Consider the following 15,862-nt stretch of genomic DNA (forward strand, 5'->3'; position numbering starts at 1 on the left):
GATCTAATGCAATGATCCACCAGAAAATTGTGAAATACTTTTATAAATACAGTATACTCTCGAAAAGTAAATTCTCAGAAAGTAAATAATCGCGGAAAAGTTAATCACCTTTAAGATTACACACGCACCTTGAAAAAGTAAATTTTTTAATTTACTTTTCAGAGAGTGTGATAAAAAATTCGAAACGAAGCAAGCAGCGTTTTTTACGATGTTGCAAAAACACTTACTCTCTTGTTTATCGCGTCTTTTTAGTAAATAAACTCTCCTACTTGATCCACTGGTTTAAAAATGAAAACGATGCAAATCAGGTGTCAGACTTTTTGAATTGTCGTACAAAAATGGTCAGAAAATATATTGCAAAAGAAAAAAAACAAAAGAATATTCAAGATTTCTTCTCTTCATAGTAAATACATATGTATGTATGTAAATGTAAATATGTTTTTCATATAAATCCATATATTTTATTGAAGCAAATAAATGAATGAATTTTTTAAGTTTAAAAATGCATTTAATATTATAAAAACAGATAATTTATGTATACATTTGGAAAAGTAAATTATTCGAAAAAGTAAATTACCCAAAATACCAATCGATTTACTTTTCGAGAGTATACTGTATGTTGGTTGGTTTTCAGAAATGAGCTTGTTGAAAGTGCTCAATTTCCTAACTAGTTTAATGCTTCAATGCAGTATACCGTTAAATACATATACATAAATATATTTATTCTTACATGCCTATTTTGCAATGAATATATGTACATCTACAAATATTCCCACGCCGTTACAACTTTAAACGAGGTGTAAATATGTCAGGAGCCTATATAATTACAATATCCAGCAAAAAGCAAGTACATATAGCCTAAAATTATCACCACGGGACATTGAGAAAAAACATCAAATAGTTTCATAACTTTTCATCGCCTTTACTAGTTTGTGCTTCCAAGTACGTGCTCACCTTTCTACTTAGGTACGGGTATATGTATGTACATACATATACGTACATATATGTTCATAGATGGTGAAGTGCCGACTAATAACCAACATTCAATTATTACACAAACACAGTTGTTTCTAGTCAAGAGGCTATGAAGCCGTGAGTGGTGTTGTCGCGTGTAGCTGTGCCCAGCGGGGCATTGAGTACAACTCCTGCCATTGCTTTTGTGGTTGCACGTGCAATAAGTATATACGTGTGTGCAATCGCATCGAATCCCAGCTAAATCCTGTGACGCTTGCCACAAATATCTCATCTTACGATTGACAGCGGAAGTCAGGAAACAGAAACAACAACAACGTTGATAGGCTTAACAAGTTACACGAACATTCTTTGAACATACATATGTATATATGTACATACATACATAGTCCTCATCCTTTATTCAAGTAAATTATATATACAGTGGAACTTCCATAACTCGAACTTCTATAAATCGAAGATCTCCATAACTTGAACTTTTGAGTAGGCAATAGCGAACAAAAAATATAATATTACACTTATGGATTGCATAAATCATATAAAACAGGCATGGATACAGACGTCCTAAGCCAAATAATAGCAAACTGCAACCAACAAAATTACATATTTTAACTTATGAAAATAAAACTCTAAGCGATGTAAATAAATAAAATTGTGTATAAATCTATATTTTACAGCTTTTTGAAAAATAAATGTTTTAATGAAAATTCTTTACCTCGATTATGGTGATTGAAATTAGAGAAGTTATATATACATATATATATTTTTAATATACATACTCATACATATATACAAATAAATAAATGTTAACACATATATTGTATCTGCACATGAGTTCGTTACTAATAATATTAAAAATCTATTGAATATATATGTATATATATCTTTGGCGTAGGAACCGCGATTAAGCGATTATAGCCGAATCCACCAGAGCGCGCCACTCGTTTCTCCTTTTTGCTTTTTGTGTGGAGGTCGTCCTCTTCCGCGGCTTCCTCCAGGGGGTACTGCATCGAACACTTTCAGAGGCGGAGTGTTTTCATCCATCCGTACAACAAGACTTAGCCAGCGCAGCCGCTGTCTTTTTATTCGCTGAACTATGTCAATGTTGTCGTTCCATCGTCTGCGGTAATCGTCGTTGCCAATGTTTAGAGGACCATAAATCTTGCACAAAACCTTTCTCTCGAAAACCCCAAGAGTCGTCTCATCGGATGTTGTCATCGTCCACGCTTCAGTGACATACATCAGGACGGGAATAATGTGCGACTTGTAGAGTTTGATTTTGGTTCGTCGATAGAGGACTTTACTTTTCAATTGCCTACTCAGTCCAAAGTAGCACCTGTTGGCAAGAGTGATTCTGCGTTGGATTTCGAGGCTGACATTGTTGCTGTTGTTAACGCTGGTTTCCAAGTAGACGAAACTATCTACGACTTCAAAGTTGTGACTGCCAACAGTGACGTGGGAGCCAAGACGCGAGTGCGCTGACTGTTTGTTTGATGACAGGAGCTATTTCGTGTTGTCCTCGTTCACCACCAGACACCACCACTCTTATAGAAGATTGTACCTTCTCTATTTAGCTCTGCAGCTCGTATTATTTTTTCCAGCAATAGATTGAAAAAGTCGCACGATAGTGAGTCACCCTGTCTGAAACCTCGTTTGGTATCGAACGGCGAGCTAAAGTGAGAAGGCGAAGCCCGCTTCTGCGGTTGTGCGTATGTTTGGGACCCATCACTTAAAAAAAATCTCCACAAAAAAAAACCGAACAGAGCCTCGGATGAATATATAAGGAATAAAAAAAATTACAAAAAATTATGTGATAAATAATTTTGGGTATTTGATATTTATGCAAGACTTATATTAAAAAATATTTTTAACAAATATTTACGAAGTTTGCTTAACATCTTCAAATAGTAATCCGAAAGCTGGAGTTATTAGTAGTTTACAGAAACTAGAATAGCTAATATATTTTGTTTAAACGCAAGGGCGAAATATAGTAAAAGTTGAGTGTAAGATTCGTAAAAAAATTAATAAGAATAAATAAAAGAAAGTGCCGTATCATCGTTCCTCACGTCATTGCCATAAATCTATTAGATATTTGAGGTGTGAAAGCAAACATCGAAATATTGACTTAGTTCACGTTATTTATATGGTTTTCGTATGATGAGTTCTCATATGTTCCTGGTTGACAAAGACAAGTGACGATAGCGATGATAATGGATGTTGCTTAGAGTTTGAGTGAGTTCGCAACAATTACCCACAAGGTACTATTTGTGTATTAGATAATAGGCAGCGATTCATCTTTTTGAAAACAAAATTTATTGATCGTTAGTAACTAAATAAATTGGAGACAAAATCAAATCGGTGACTAGCAAAATTATATACGTATTGCAAAATGAGTATATATAAGGACTAAGACCGTGCGAGACGTAAAATTTGATAGACTTGCAAATTTTAAGAATCTAAAGAATTATTTCACACTTTGACCAGTTGCCCTTTTGATTCCACTGTTTAATATATTGATATTAAAGTCAGGAGAGCGCAATTCAAATTTAATACATGCATTGGTTAATGAGATCTAATCCGTTTGTTAATTAACAATATTTTTTTGTCATCCGGCTCTGCCCCAGAAATCGACAATAACAATGAATTTATGATTCTGAGCAGTGTTTGGAACTGAAACTCGCACTAAGTCCAAAATGATTGTTATCAATCCGAAATCCAATCAATAGTCATCTGAATGAACTTTTAGTAATGTTATCGAACAGCATACAAACGTCTATATTTTTGGATATTCATCGACTACCTTGAAATGGAAAGCTCGGCAAGAGCTCTATTGGAGGAAGAAATTGTGCTAAACGGCCTCGTATCACAAATCAATGTACTTGGTGAGTAAGGCACAGCGGACTACAGACAGGTTATTGAACAATTGGAAGATCGCCATAATCAGTGTACCGCCTTCGATTGCAACTATGGTGAATCTCAAGACTGAATTTCGTCAACAAAATTAATTTTTCTCTTCACTATACGAAACTATATACATATATCTTTGTTATATAATTTCATTTTTATTCTAAGGGAAAGTTAGACTCATTTAAAGTTGGACCATGTACGTACCAAAATTTATAAACATTTTATTTTTCAGTGGCAAAATCAAGTATGTTGATGTGTTTCGTATTGGTTTTATGTACCTCGGATATTTAACTAAAATGCGATTTACCAAGTTGTGTATATTAAATTTTAATTTAGATTATGCAATTTCCCACAGTTAGATTAAAACTCCGCAACAGTTTTTCCAATGATTTGAATATTCGGTTAATCAGAAAATATTATTAAACTAGTGATCGGAACACGTGTTGCTGTGGATAAGGCGTACGTTAAATTATATTCTAGTCAACTATTTGATGATGTGATATTATCTATTAAAATTATTGTTTTATACATGTGTTAATATCATCGGCGAAAGTTGAGCGAAGAATTATCGGCAAAAGTTTGTCGGGAATCCACAGGCAGTAGAAAAACCCTATCACCGAAAAGATTATCGTTTCCTAAAAATTAAAATGCTAATATTATGCCAAGTTTTTTTTCTGATATCTTCATTAGTGCTGACAGAAATTAAAGTTATGTTATATTGGAAGATACAATAGATTTCATCCCTTGTAACATAATAATGCCCAATATTGATCAAATAAAGAGTAGTGGTCCGAGCCCCGCCCATTGTGCATTATTTGAGTGATGCTCTTCTCTCGCTACTATAAAATATTATTTCGAAGTTTTTCGTCAGCTTTGGTGGACTGTATAAAAAATCTCTCTTGGTCTGTGACCTGCTAATATGCCTAACAATTAATCACAAATTTACAGCTTAATGTGTAGCTTTGTTATATCCCATTTTTGTTTAACTTTAATTTTTAATCGTTGTAGTATTCCGATTTTGGCCATCTACTACTATACCATGTAGTCGTGTTATGACTGGACAAGCGGATGGACATTGTAATTAATATTTTAAATGTAAACTATTCTATCTCTCAAGTTATATCAAACTGCACATGTATGCAAAATTTCATTAAAATCGGTTCAATAGTTTTGGCGTGAATCCCGGACAAACAATGATTTTTATTATGTTAATAAAAATAAAAAATAAAAGAAAATCAAAATTTCAGCTGTTCAGTAAGCAATTCAAATGCAATAAAGGTTGGATAACCTCCAAAATATTGAGTTTGAGAAACGTTTCGATGAATGGAAGAAGCGCTGGTGCATAATATCGAATGGGTACAACATTAATGTATACGAATAATTTTTTTTCAAAACCTTGCACCTTGTCCCGATCGACTTTATACAGTAAATATGATATGATATGATCGATATGTGTGATTTATTAATCAAATGAGTATTTCAAATACCTGTTAGGGTTGTACATAATCACTGCACTTTATGGGCTATTAAAATAATAACACTAACGTGTAATATGAAAGCATCCGATTGGCTTGCTTGCTTTGGTGTCAACACAGAGGTATCAATCCGAACGCTATAGAGTATTATTGTTTTATTGTGTTGTGTTTTTGCCGATTCTTACAAAGACGAATTTGCGTTTTACAGTTTCGAAACGCAACATATCAGCCACATATTTTTCATCAGATATCTGCCCGCCCCTTTGTTCCGCACCAAGTAAAGCAGAAAAGCCAAACTGGCACTTGTACACGACACGACCACTACAGAAGCTCCACACTGAAATCGTAGACCCTGATACGTCGCCAGACAAGATTAGACTCACTCACCATCTCCGTATTGCTTAGTTGCTTCATTGCTGTTTTCACGCTTGGCGGGCGATTGGATGTCACCAGAAACAGCAGCAACCACATAACAGCAGCAGCTTCAACGGCAGCAACAGTTTCAAGAGCAGAAGTTGCAAGTTCTATAACTCATACAAACATCTTTACATCTCCACATGTACATATTTACATATAAATACATGTATATGTGTATATGTATATGTACACAACATGTTCATAAATCTACGCTATATAGCCGTCCATATGCACATGCTTGTGTGGGAATTTCACTGGCAATTGTGAGGGTAGCGACATCACGAGCGAGCGCACATATCAGATTTCGAGCACTCAAAGGCATAATCATATATTAAAAGATGTCACTTTGACATCTTGCCTGCTCTTTTACATGGCAATAATAATAATTCATATTTCTCTGGTGGCGATGTGGCGAACAACCGGACAAGCAGATTGGTAGGGAGTTTTTTTTTGGCGCTAGAGGTGACTTGGTAGGAACTAACATCATATTCTCTTTATAAAGTATTTATATTGTTACTTTACTTTCAGACTTACATACTTACATACATATGTACATACCTATGCATGTACATATTAAATGTATGCATCTGAAAACATACCAATTTTATGCCCATGTTTCGCATTATTTATGAGGCCAACAGTTCTATACCATCCTTCAAAGTTATTTTAAAGTCCTCAATTGTTTTATAATTAAGAAAAGTAAAAAACCTTAACTTATGGCGAAAGCCTTTTATGTAGTCAATAATTATTTGAAGCTTAAGGTTTATACAAATTATCGAAATAAGATGGTTGCTGTTAGCATTGATACCATAATTATTCGACAGTAAGTTAATAACAAATTTCTATCTATTTATTAAGGAATTTCATTTTCACTTGTTAAATACGAAATAGAGAACAATAATTGTCGTTGAAAGAATGAAATAGTCTTAAAGTATTTTGGATTGAAGTTTGTCATCACTAATGACCCAGTTTCTCTTTGATTAAGTTGATACCGATGTCTGAAAGATATATTGTTGAGAGTAAAGAGTGATTCTAAAACGATTGAAGAGGGATCCCAAAATACTAATGTCGGTAGAATCGCAATGAATGATTCAGCGATTATTTTTTTTTTAATTTTAAAAATATACTCGCACATGTAATTATGTAAACAAACCATGGCGAATTTTATAAATAAATCACAATTGCTCAGCATGTTTGGAAAACATGAATTCGGAGCAAAATTACGACCATTTTCAATATACCGCCTTTGTGAATGTATTTAGTTCATTTAACTTTGCAATATGTATGAACTTCTCTTTGATGGCGAATTTAAAATTAAATACAGTAGCATGCACTAAATTGCTTTCAATAATATAGCAGTGTATACCCAATATTCTATACGTATGTATACCAAGTATACCGATATTACGAGTTCTAAAAAACAAGTTATAATTTTACTTAGCTATAATTTAGAGGCAGACAAATGTATGCCAACCTTAGAATCATATCCGCTGTACGTGCGAAAATTACTGTGATTCATTTGGAAGTATCATTCTAATAATCAACGTAAAAAAGTAATGAAGAACTAAGTTCGTGCGGCCACTAACATTAAATAATCACGCAACTTGTGAGAATGTAGCGATTATGCAATATGTTGAACACGTATGTAGCCATTAATTCAATAAGTCTTCCTTAAGTACAAAGGGTGTCTTCCTTTATTCATTCCGTTTGGAATACTATTTTCAATTATTTTTGCGTTAAAATATTCCGGATAACATCAAACCGAATAATCTAAACTCATTTACTTATTTCTTATGTCAATCAGAGGATATATTGAACGTTAATGAGATACTGATGAACTTCCATAACACGAACTTCTATAACTCGAAGTTCTCCATAACTCGAACTCTTGAATTGACAATATATGTCAAATTACCTTCCACAACTCGAAGTCTCTGTAACTCGAAATTTTTTTGTGAATTATGGTGATTCGAGTTAGGGAAGTTCAACTGTATTTGAAACTATGGCTAAGGAAATGGTGAAATTACGCATTTTGTTTTACTTGAAAGAAAACATTGCAGACAAATTAAATATTAATAAGCACCAAAATAATTAATAGTATCCTCCAATTGAGAAGCCTCTGAAGATTGGAGATTGTAAAAGATTATGAAGTAATGAAAAATCTAAACACAATAAATATTCTAACATACAATAATCAAGTAGTTAAACAAACTCATTGAGATTTATAACTCTACATATTTGAGTTACGGATTTACAGTATTGTGAGTTATTCAATTGTTTAACTAATTTGTTGCAGCTTCTTTGGGACGAGGCGATGTTCAAAGTGTCGCGCATCAATTAGTTCAACAGAATTAGTGATGAGGGCCAGAAACTTAGTGTTTCACGTAAATTGCTTCTGTTGTACGATGTGTAACGCGCCATTAACCAAAGGTGATCAATATGGAATTATAGATGCCCTCATATACTGCAGGTAAAGTTTTCCCCGAATACTCACCTACTCTGTATTATTTACATATAAAAATATAATAATCAATATTTTATATCCATTCCACACAGAACTCATTACAGCATTGCTCGCGAAGGCGATTCAGCGTCAACAAGACTTGGAGGCCCATTCCCTTATTGCGCTGATTTTGATTCGCCACAAAATGAGTCCTCAAGTCCACATTCAGATCCCTCTCGTATTGTTCCTAGTGGCATATATATGCCAACTTCACATGTAATCTCAGGACTAACGCAGGCGCCGCGGCAAAAAGGCAGACCTCGTAAACGGAAACCTAAGGATATTGAAGGACTCACTGCCAATATGGGTAAATAAAAGTAAAATACAATCATTGTCCTAATATATCGTCCTTATTACCGAACTGACTTGACAGTGGTTTCAAAACCACTATACAAATACTTCCATACCAACAGTTTTAAATACAAATTCCACCAAAAAGTGGATCATAGTGCACCGTACTACCATAGTTATCAACAAGAACAACACACAGTCAATCTCTCCAAAAAACTTGTTTGGGTCCAATAGCCAACTGAGTGTTGTATAGTTTAGTGATAGTATCACTTTTTTTGTTGTTATTAGTATTTAGTGATATGAATAATTTCCCGGAAATTATAATGGGATAATTTTTCGCATTAATTTTCTATAGATTTAAATACGGAATATCTAGACTTTGGACGTGGATCTCAAATGACTGCTTCTCGAACGAAACGGATGCGAACCTCTTTTAAGCATCACCAATTGCGTACGATGAAGTCTTACTTTAATATAAACCATAATCCGGATGCAAAGGATTTGAAACAACTTTCCCAAAAAACAGGGCTGCCAAAGAGAGTTTTACAAGTAAGTTAAATACCATATATGTTTGATATTAACGAATAATCACTAAAATAGTACGCTGTATATGCATTCATCAAATTGAACCGCTTGCTGTCTGCGTTCTGGGGTTTTGCTGTGCAAACCTTCCAATAACCTTATATAATTATGGGCATTATGGACGTGATTTTCGTTTTCACATGTCAAAATGTAGGTATTGCTGTTAACTTGGAGTCGCGTCATTAGTTCATTTACATGTTATAACTATTGACCAAGTCTAACACTGTACAGCGATGGTTTTCCGTTGTTGCCTTAGCTTTTTCAATTTTTAATATTCCGAATACGGCTACCGCTGGCATCTCAAAACACCTTGTGGTCCATTAATACATATTTCGATTTATAGATCAATATCACTCACTTTTAATTCCTAATTACATAAAGCTTACTTAGTTATATTGAATATACACCCGTTGAAAGAAAAGAAACGAACGATGCGTTGACAATCATATATGTTAACTTTTCCGTGTGGATCAAACGTTTTACGTTTTTCAAAGAAAAAAATAAGTGTTATATGCTGAAGACATCTTCAGTTTATGAAATAAAGCTTTTTATCCCATGCATTTAAGAGTTTTTTATTAAAAATAATCTTTAATTCCAAAAACTCAACATCTTTATCAACGCATAATGGTTCCGCCCATAGGCCAAAAATAACAAATTCCATCTCACGATTTTTTGTCAAAAAGTATACCGCTGGCCTCTTCGATTGTCTAAACTTCCTATTTGCAAACAGAATTTTCCTAAAAATTTAGCTGTACTTTCTAAAAATAAAGTTAAATGCACATCAGAAATTTTTTGAAAAATTTTGCAGCAACAACGCAATTTGTTCTGGTAATTGTTCAGGTTAATAAATCAAGATTATTTTTAATGGATTTTGAAGTTAAAGGTGTCTATTTTTATACTCTCGCAACAAAGTTGCTACGAGAGTATTATAGTTTTGTCCACATAACGGTTGGTTGTAAGTCCTAAAACTAAACGAGTTAGATATAGGGTTATATATATCAAAATGATTTGGGTGACGAGAAAAGTTTAAATCCAGATGTCTGTCTGTCCGTCCGTCCGTGCAAGTTGTAACTTGAGTAAAAATTGAGATATCTTGATGAAACTTGGAAGACGTATTTCTTGGCACCATAAGAAGGTTACGTTCGAAAATGGGCTTAATTGGACCACTGCAACGCCCACAATATGTCTAAAACCGAAAACACATAATTTCCCAAAATTTGGTACGAAGGATCGCACTATGAAGGGGCATATGTGGATGTAATATTTTTGAGAAAGTGGGCGTGGCCCCGCCCCCTACTAAGTTTTTTGTACATATCTCGCAAACTACTAAAGCTCTATCAAGGAAACTTTCTAGAGTCGTTTATTTTAGGTACTACCTTATACAGTCCAAAAATGGAGGAAATCGGATTATAACCACGCCCACCTGCCATACAAAGGTTATGTTGAAAACTACTAAAAATGCTTTAATTCAGTAAGGAAAATCAACAGAAACCTTAAATTTTATTATAAAGAAGGTGCAGAAGAGGTGCACTCAAAATGGTATACAAAATTTTAAATGGGCGTGGTTCCGCCCACTTATGGGTCAAAAACCATATCTCCGAAACTGCTCGACCAATTGCAATGAAATTCGGTTCATAATATCTTCCTACCTTCCCAATGATATTTTGTGAAAATAGTCTAAATCGGTTCACAACCACGCCTACTTCCCATATACCAAAACTCTGAAGTCGGTCTGAATCGTTTACTTTGCAACATATAATGTTAGTACTAGTGAAGATATCGGAACAGAACTTTGCATAAATACTGCTTTTATAGTGTGGCATCACCCTTCTAAAAATCGCCGAAATCGGACTATAGGTTTTCAAGGCCGCTATATATCGTACATGAGGACCTCGGTGCATTTAACATAATATTAGGGTTTCCAACTTTCAACGGACTTTATTCCATATATATGACGAATATGTGGGTCAAAGACACTTTATGTGTTTTTGGTTTTAGCCCTTTGTGGGCGTGGCAATGGTCCGATTTTGCCCATTTTCGGGCAAACTTTCTTTCCAACTTTGTTGCGAGAGTATAAAAATTATAACGATTTTCGTTCCTACGATAGAGATGGCACTGTGCCTGGGAATTAATTTGCTTAATTATATTAATGTTCTAATTCAGTATTCAAGCTATGATAGCTTATGACAAGCCAACATAATTATGTTGGCTATGTCTTCCATACAAAATAACCTAATTTGCTGGTCGAATAAAGCACGCATAATGTTTCGTGCAGGTGTTATCTTCAATACACATTGATATGTAAAACCCATAAGAGACTTAGTTCTGGCTTCTGTAAAATATTAGTAGAGAAATCGTAGATGAATTTCGAATTTATTGCCTTATTTTTCACAACAATTACTACTATAACGCAAAATATCATGTGCCAAATATCAAGTAAAATATTTACCGAAATTGTACTCTATTTGATTATTTGCGACCTAAAATGATTTTTATATTCATATCAATAATATTTTTCATATTATTTATTAATTTTGCAAATATAATTGGGTTCATATTTACATTCAGCTGCACTTGGAATTTCCAAATATATAAATATGTATAGACCAAACAAATGTTTTCGGTATTCTCCGGTTTTCGCAGATAATATTAATAAGAAGAAGTGAAGATCCAAAATATGGATATAATCTACATTTTCTTCTTATGTCAATGGTGTATGAAAATGTCATCACCGAAAATAATAAAACCTTTATATTTCGAAAAATACTGGTTACTTACAAAACGGAGGATTCGGATATAATCGCCTAAACGGTTCCTTCGCCAAATATATAAATATATATATACACCGGGCTGGATAGGACCAAACAAGTTTTTTCGATATTCTCTGTTTTTCGCAGTTAGCTCCCAAAATCGAAATATTCGCACATTTTCTTCTTATGTCAATGGTGTATGAAAATGTTGTGATGATCGAAAAGAATAAAACCTTTATATTTCGAAAAATACTGGTTAAGCTACCTTATATGGATCTCTATATGCGTATTTATTTAATTGCGGTGTAAATATTTCAGAAAAAATACTTAAATGGCATGAGATATATATTTATTTTAATGAGAGGAAATATTCATGCAAAAAGGTTATATATCAATATAAAAAATTGTGCCAGTATTTATTGAAATATAAAATTTTCAACTTTGACCTCATACATCAAATGTCATATAAGCTTGTATGTATGATATCGGATACACATTTTACATCACTTATTTTATAATTAAAAACTATGAAACTTACCAAAGATTCCAGACTGATAGATTTTTTCATTGTCGGCAAAATATCCCAGAACTCTCTGTCGATTAATCAGTATTACGACCTAACCTCGGATTATTCTCCAATCAATTTAACCTAAAAGAGAAAACAGCGACCTGTGCAGTAAACGTACAGATTGGGAATACTTCAGAAGGATTATGGAATGTTAAAAAAGTAAATATGACTCTAGATTAAATACAGAACAACTGGAATCTGACCGAAACTAAAGAAATTAGCTGTGAACTCTCAATATCCCAATCATATAAGAGAAATAATTAAGCTACGGCGTAAGTGACATTTGATGCCCAGTTGATAAATCTATTCTATAATATAAAAGTGAATCGCTAAATGTGTTGCAAAGCGCATAACTCGAGAACAGCTGAACCGATTTCTCTAAGTCTTTTTTAGAATATTCCTTGAAGTACAAGGATGGTTCTTACGGAGAGAAAAATATGAAATATACATAAATATGTATATATAAAATTGAATTGCTATTCGTTAGTTTCGCAAAAAGTCGAGAACGGCCAAACCGATCTGGCTAGTTTTAGTCCTAGGGTCTCAGTTTACACACCGATGGATTAATAACATTTCCAAAAATTTCTATCACTTCATGGACTCGAAAGAGGAGCTTATTCATCGTGTTCTTCCTGACATGAAACCACAATATAATAACAATAAATGTCTGATTGAATGGTGGTAAAAAAAGAAGAGTTGACACAGCTACAAACCAGGATGATAATTTAGAATTGCCTGGACTATCACGACTCACATTGCAATTAATAGTAGTGTGAATTGTCACCATGCTGCGTAACATAAATCAATCTCGACTTTGCAATAGAACAATCACGTTATTGAAAAATTTACTGATTTAATGTATACCTAGCCACAAAAACGTGTGGCCGGGCCTGCCAGTTTTAAATAAAGTTTCGAAAGATCTTAATCGGAAAATTAAGAGGTTTAAAAATTAATGTTTTGCAAAATATATTCGTAAGAAATTCCAATTACTCTCTTTGGAAAAGCTGTAAAAGACTACAAAAACCAAAAAGTTCAAAAAAGGGGAAGTATTTTCGGATTTATTAGCCAAAATATTCTCCTCCTATGAATCAAATGTAGATTATCCTACTGTTTCCAGTCAAGGAAGCAATGAAATCTCAATTCCCGCAAGCAATAAGCTAAGTAAGAAAATCAAAATCCTGAAAAACAAAAAAATCCCCGGTTACGATCTATTACTGCCGAGGTTCTAAAACAGCTTCGTCCCATAAGTATAGTAAAAATGACTAACATTATTAATGCTCTTTTGATCTTAAATACGAGCCAGGTTATTGGAAAATTGCTAAAGTCTAAACTCTAAACTCTGCTGTATTATACACATTTATTAATCCGAATAATTGGTTTCTTTTTTTGTAGGTATGGTTTCAAAATGCTAGAGCAAAATGGAGGCGTATGATGATGAAGCAAGATGGCTCCAGTATGCTAGAAAAAGGTGATGGATCTCTGGATTTAGATAACATATCTGCACATAGTCCTACTTCTTTCATGATGGGCGGCGGTAGCGGCTCCCCTCAGCATACCATAGAGTAGCAGATATGCCCATTACTGCTTCCACACAGAGAACTTTGAGCTAATCAGTATGCTTATGTTGTTGCTTTATAAATAATACAGCCGTTTCAATAGTCGTAGCTGTAGTCTAGAATTTAGAGCACCCGGTTTTGCGCAAGCGCACGACTCCAATGCAAAAACCACGGCAGGGAATTTACCGCCTACACACGTATGTATTCAAGCGAATACACACATCCCTATAAATATACATACATACAAATATAGCGTAGACTACTATATAAATTTTAATTTAAATAAATTGAACAAAGTAGATTTTCATTCTGTATCTACATTTGTATATTTGTACTGGTATGTGCATACCAGTTCACAACCTCAACATGTCAATAGCCACATTGAAAACTTCTGAAAGCATTACACAACCAATAATACATATGTATGTATCTTATGCGCATGGGCCGAAATTTTTGTAAATGCGTTTGGATGTAATTACACACCATAGAGAATATAATTTTAATATAATACCTAAATTCTAACTTGTTACTTCTAGCACTTCTGGCAACTACTGTTTCATAAATTTACATATATTATAAGAAATATTACTGATTTAAGTAATTTTATGTATGCATAAACAAAGTTAGATCATAAAAGTGCGTATAATTATTTACAATAATAATGATTTTGATTGTTTTATGCATAATTTCATATCGATTGTAAATACATGCGCCGACCATATTTACATATATATACGAGCAAAACAGGGTAAATATTTCCTTTGGTGCGGCTCACGTCTTTTTCGAACTCGTCTTACCTAATAGATTAAATATTGAAGTTGTAGATTAATAATATTAAAATTGTGTATTTTGATGAGGCAATGGGAATGTACATATGTACGTATGAACATATAGCACATGGTTATAAACAATATACCATTTATCCCGTGGTATACCTAAACTATATACAGATTCATTGCCATTGATGTATGTATATACAAAGGTAACAATAAATGCAACCTGCAGTCATCTGCTTAAACAAAATATAAATTCTAACTAATTTATTTATATTGGATATTAAATATCGTACCGAAAAATTAGCAAAAACCTGGTAATTCATTGCAACTTTTCTATTTGAAGTAAAACTATTCACCAGCTGTTTGATCAAAGATTCGATGACATAACCGAGATTTAATCTAGTTTCAATAGAAGAAAACAAATAAATTATGTGTTATGTTTTTGATTGATACAGTGTAAATATTCAAAATGGGATTTGCCTACGAAATGCATACCATAACCATAACTCTAAGTAATTAGATATTTTATATATATTCAATGAATTAACACTAAATTTAAAATCAATCAGATAATAGTTTTCGGCTCCATAAAAACTCTTTTACCTAAAATTCATAAATTCTTTTATTAAAAAAAATGGGTAGGCCTTCGTAGGGAACTCTTGAGATTGTATCGGAAATACTGGTAAAACTGTTTGGATAAATTAAAAAGGAATGTGTCACAATACTTTCAGATCTTCCAAATTTTTAAATCTAAAAAAACGGTTTAAACTAATTTAGTTTTCAATTATTTCGCATTTGTTAAAAATTATAATTTGAATCAAAATAGTAAATTCCATGTAATACCTAGTCGATTAACTTTAATGAATTCTTTCGGCAGCGGAGTTTATAAAAGGTTGACCGTTAAATATATATATATAGTAACAGACATTATTTTACCCCATTCATCGGCTATACACAAATATATATATGTACGCATAAATTGATTTTAAATAAACACTTCTTACTAGTCAATAAGAAATTAATTTCCATAAGTTATAAACTTTTCCGTAAATTTACTAAATAAGT

General features: G+C 33.2%; 1 protein-coding gene across 10 annotated transcripts in view; it reads left to right on the plus strand.

The window, feature by feature from the left end:
• Positions 1 to 14,247, plus strand: part of LOC105218986 (protein apterous) — a 75,176-nt gene extending 60,929 nt beyond the window's left edge. For all 10 annotated transcript variants that reach the window (XM_054235148.1, XM_054235150.1, XM_054235145.1 and 7 more), the window contains 4 exons: positions 8,068 to 8,241; positions 8,328 to 8,581; positions 8,921 to 9,114; positions 13,858 to 14,247. In XM_054235148.1, the coding sequence (XP_054091123.1) occupies positions 8,068 to 8,241; positions 8,328 to 8,581; positions 8,921 to 9,114; positions 13,858 to 14,031 (796 nt within the window). In that variant the 3' untranslated portion in view covers positions 14,032 to 14,247. The remainder of the gene's footprint in view (positions 1 to 8,067; positions 8,242 to 8,327; positions 8,582 to 8,920; positions 9,115 to 13,857) is intronic.
• Positions 14,248 to 15,862: the final 1,615 nt, after the last annotated feature.

Source organism: Zeugodacus cucurbitae, chromosome 6, assembly GCF_028554725.1.
Source record: "Zeugodacus cucurbitae isolate PBARC_wt_2022May chromosome 6, idZeuCucr1.2, whole genome shotgun sequence".
Lineage (NCBI taxonomy): Eukaryota > Metazoa > Arthropoda > Insecta > Diptera > Tephritidae > Zeugodacus > Zeugodacus cucurbitae.